The sequence below is a fragment of the Myotis brandtii genome, unplaced genomic scaffold (assembly GCF_000412655.1).
Source record: "Myotis brandtii unplaced genomic scaffold, ASM41265v1 scaffold959, whole genome shotgun sequence".
Lineage (NCBI taxonomy): Eukaryota > Metazoa > Chordata > Mammalia > Chiroptera > Vespertilionidae > Myotis > Myotis brandtii.
The window spans coordinates 481,799-486,014 of NW_005371966.1; the positions used below are offsets into that span (position 1 = coordinate 481,799).

The following is a 4,216-nucleotide window of genomic DNA, read 5'->3' on the forward strand; positions in this document are numbered from 1 at the left end:
CCAGACCGAACTCCGGCTGTGCGAACGCTCCGAGCAGCGCACTGCCAGCGTCCTGTGGCCCTGGATCAACCGAAACGCCCGCGTGGCCGACCTCGTGCACATCCTCACGCACTTGCAGCTGCTCCGTGCGAGGGACATCATCACGGCCTGTGAGCACGCAGCCCTGGGACCTGGGACCCCGGAGCTGGAGGCCTCTCACGGGGCTCCTCCCCCTGCCAAGGCCTAACCAGCCTTTCCTTCCTTAACGTCGCAGGGCACCCTCCCGCCCCACTCCCACCCTCCAGCACCAAGGCCCCGAGGACCAGCTCCATCCCTGCACCCTCTGAGGCCAAGGCCCCCAGCCCCCTGAAGTTGCCGTCCTCAGTTTCAACTGTACTCTCCCCAGGTAAGATAGCTCTGGTGTTGGGCTTGATAGACCTGAGGGAAAGGCCACCATGACCCTGGCGGTGGCTCTAGACCTTGTCGCTGGTCTCTACCTGCCTCTCACTGGTATCTTTATGAAGCTTTTCCAGGCTTCCAGACCCATTCTGGGCCTGAGTGCGGCCCTGTCCCAAGCCCTGCTGCCCTCCAGCCACCGCCACAGTCTCTAGACTCTTCTTCTACCAAGGTAGGTGGGTCCCCCGGAAGGGTTCCAGACAAGGAACAAGAAACCCAGGCTTTGGTACACCAGGGAGCCTCAGCCAGTCCAGCTGGGAGGCAGCTGTGGTGCGGGGGAGCTTGTGGCCAGGGCTGAGGGGAAGAGACAGGACGTCACCTGATTGGGGTCTCTTTCCACAGCAGAGGCCAGAGAACCCCGTGTCCTTCCTGCAAGGGAACCACCCCTCTCCATTCTGCTGGCCCCTCCATGAGATTTCCCAGGGCACCCACAACTTCTCAGAGGAGCTGAAGATCGGAGAGGGTGGCTTCGGATGTGTGTACCGGGCTGTACTGAGGAACACGGTGTACGCTGTGAAGAAGCTGAAGGAGGTGGGTGTAGCATCCTGGCGAGGGGCCCTGGAAGGCTGACAGCAAACCCTCGCCTTTCTGATCTTCCCCCTGCTTCCCACACAGCCCTCCAATTCCCCAGCCCCTTGGTTGTTCTGGGCCCAGGACAGATGGCACTGGGAGTGGCCATCAATCCTTGGCTATAAGAGATTCATGCTGCGCCCCCCCCCATTTTCCCTGGGGGCTACAGGAGGCCGACCTGGAGTGGACCACTGTGAAGCAGAGCTTCCTGACCGAAGTGGAGCAGCTGTCACGGTGAGCCTGGGGCGGCCCTCCAGGACCACACACCACGGGACCAGCTCCCTTGGATACGGAAACCTGCCCGGCCCAGCCTGGCTGAGGGACCAGTAGGGACTGCTCACCCCCGCTACAGCGAGACGGAAGCTGGGGGCCAGAGCACTCAGGCCCCACTTTTCCAAGCAGGTTTCGTCACCCAAACATCGTGGACTTTGCTGGCTATTGTGCTCAGAGTGGCTACTACTGCCTTGTCTACGGCTTCCTGCCCAACGGCTCCCTGGAAGACCGCCTCCACTTCCAGGTAGTCTCACCTGGCCTGGCACGCTTTCCCAGAGCTGCAGCACCTGGGCAGAGTGGGCAGGAGGCCCGGGCTCTCGGCCTCCATGAGTGAGTCCCACCAGCAGGCAGGGCCTGGGCTCAGTCTTTGGCCCAAGGTGGGTCACCATTTTCCGTGGCCTCTCCCTGACTGTTCCTGTATGCCCGGGAGCTGGGCCTTGATGCCTCTAAAAAGGGAGTTACTGCCGAAACCGGTTTGGCTCAGTGGATAGAGCATCGGCCTGCGGACTGAAGGGTCCGGGGTTCGATTCCGGTCAAGGGCATGTACCTGGGTTGTGGGCACATCCCCAGTAGGGGGTATGCAGGAGGCAGCTGATTGATGTTTCTCTCTCATCGATGTTCCTAACTCTCTATCCCTCTCCCTTCCTCTCTGTAAAAAATCAATAAAATATATTTTAAAAAAATAAAAAATAAATAAAAAGGGAGTTACTGACTCACAGGAACCTGGCTCAACCTTCTCCTCTTTTTAAAAAAATAGATTTTTATTGATTTCAGAGAGGAAGGGAGGGGGAGAGAGAGAAACATCAATGATGAGAGAGAATCATTGACCGGCTGCCTCCTGCACGCCCCACATGGGATTGAGCTGAAACCCAGGCATGTGACCTCCAGGTTCAAAGGTCGACGCTCAACCACTACGCCACGCCTCTTTGCAAACAGAGTAGCTGAAGGGTGTTGTCAGCATTGCCCTTGAGGAAAGAGGGCAGTGGGCAGCAGGCTGCACTCTCTGGACCCACATTTGGGCCCCTGTCCAGTGAGGTGCCCACAAGACACAGGGGTGAACTGCACACTGTGTCGGGGGAAGTGGTGAGAAAGCCTCCAACGATGTCCCGATCAACCTGAGACAAATGAATGAACTTCAGGAACTGAGAACCGCCGAATTGTATGCTGACAGAGAGCGTGTTCCTAGCCACTTTCCCAGCGTGCTTTAATAAAGCAGTGGAATAGCTTAGTCTCAGTTCTCTTGTAAAGTAGCTCATGGGGTGAAGTGTTTGTCCAGATCCCACAGTGACAGGTGGAGGGAGGGTTGGGGTCAAGGAACGGTGGCCCCCAGCCTCCCCCGTGCCCCTTTGCTCCCTCTGCTGCTCCAGACCCAGGCCTGCTCCCCTCTCTCCTGGCCTCAGCGCCTGAACATCCTTCTGGGCACGGCACGGGCTATTCAGTTTTTACATCAGGACAGCCCCAGCCTCATCCATGGAGATGTCAAAAGGTAAGGAGGGGACACAGCCAGGCCCCTGGGTCCCCTGAGAGCTGCAGGAGTGGAGTCTATGGCAAGGCAATGATGCTCCCAAACCTTCCACCAGCAGGGAATGTGGTCCAGGGGAGCCCCGCCCCAAGTGCCCCTCAGGAAAATGGGCCTGCCCTCTCCTGCTCAAGGTGGAAGCGGGGGACAAGGTGCAGCCCTGAGGCCTGGGACATCACAGCTGGGGGCCAGGGTCACTGAGTGCCTGGCATGGGACAGATGTGGAAGCAATAGCCAAGGACCGGCCCCCCACTGGTGTGCAGGGGCTGAACTGTGCAAGGGTGCCCTGGGCGCCGCTTGCAACCCCCAGGTAGCGGATTGTTCTGACAGTACCAGCCACTTTGTGTGGGCACGGTGCGGTTTGGCGGCTTTGAGTCCAATGACATCAGGGCCAGGCAGGTGTGGGAGGGTAGAGCGAGCTGGGGCCAGGGCCAAGCTCACAACTTTCCCTTCTCCCCTAAGTTCCAACGTCCTTCTGGATGATAGACTGATGCCCAAACTGGGAGACTTTGGCCTGGCCCGTCTCAGCCGTTTTGCAGCAGCCAACCCTGGTCAGAGCAGCACCGTGGCCCGGACGCAGACTGTGCGCGGCACCCTGGCCTACCTGCCCGAGGAATACATCAAGACTGGGAGGCTGGCCGTGGACACCGATACCTTCAGCTTCGGCGTGGTGAGCCATGGCCCCATCTGCTGGCTGGAGGGGGGCAGCTGAGGCCAGCCAAGGCAGAAGGGCCTGGAGAATTCCATGTGGAGACAAGGCCAACCTGCAGGAAGCTAACGGAGCTTCAGCTGCAGGCCCCTCCCTCCCTGGTGTGGGCCCCTTCTTTGGCCCTGTTACCTCATTTCATATTTGTCATTTTGCTTTTTTAAAATAAATTTTTATTGATTTCAGAGAGGAAGGGAGAGAGAGAGAGAGAGAAGCATCAATAATGAGAATCATTGATCGGCTGCCTCCTGCATGCCCCCTACTGGGGACCGAGCCGAAAACTCGGGCACGTGCCCTGATCAGGAATAGAACCGTGTCCTCCTGGTTCATAAGTCCATGCTCAACCACTGAGCTACTCCTGCTGAGCTGTCATTTTGCATTCTTTTTCTTCAAGTTGGTGCTCCGTACTGTCAAAGCTTCAGTCCCATGACATCTAGCTCTGTCCCTGTAGTGTGCTGGTCCTGATTGGCCCATCCAAGGGCCTGGCCAGTATGTCTACCCCACAAGCCACCTCTCCTTGTAGCCCTCCCCACCAAGGCCTGGGGCGGCACCATCCCAGAAGCTACTGCTGTGCCCTTCATCCTGCTCTCTCTCCAGGTAGTTCTGGAAACCCTGGCTGGCCAGAGGGCTGTGAAGATGCATGGTGCCAAGACCAAGTACTTGGTGAGCCTCCTCAGGCAGGGGAGGGAGGGAGGGAGGCAGACAGGAAGCAT

General features: G+C 58.4%; 1 protein-coding gene across 1 annotated transcript in view; it reads left to right on the forward strand.

The window, feature by feature from the left end:
• IRAK1 (interleukin-1 receptor-associated kinase 1) overlaps positions 1 to 4,216 on the forward strand; it is an 11,152-nt gene that overhangs the window by 1,425 nt on the left and 5,511 nt on the right. Inside the window, exons 2-10 of the mRNA XM_005886166.2 lie at positions 5 to 149; positions 254 to 385; positions 504 to 607; positions 778 to 966; positions 1,175 to 1,239; positions 1,408 to 1,522; positions 2,679 to 2,764; positions 3,260 to 3,467; positions 4,101 to 4,166. Coding sequence (XP_005886228.1) covers positions 5 to 149; positions 254 to 385; positions 504 to 607; positions 778 to 966; positions 1,175 to 1,239; positions 1,408 to 1,522; positions 2,679 to 2,764; positions 3,260 to 3,467; positions 4,101 to 4,166 — 1,110 coding nt within the window. The remainder of the gene's footprint in view (positions 1 to 4; positions 150 to 253; positions 386 to 503; positions 608 to 777; positions 967 to 1,174; positions 1,240 to 1,407; positions 1,523 to 2,678; positions 2,765 to 3,259; positions 3,468 to 4,100; positions 4,167 to 4,216) is intronic.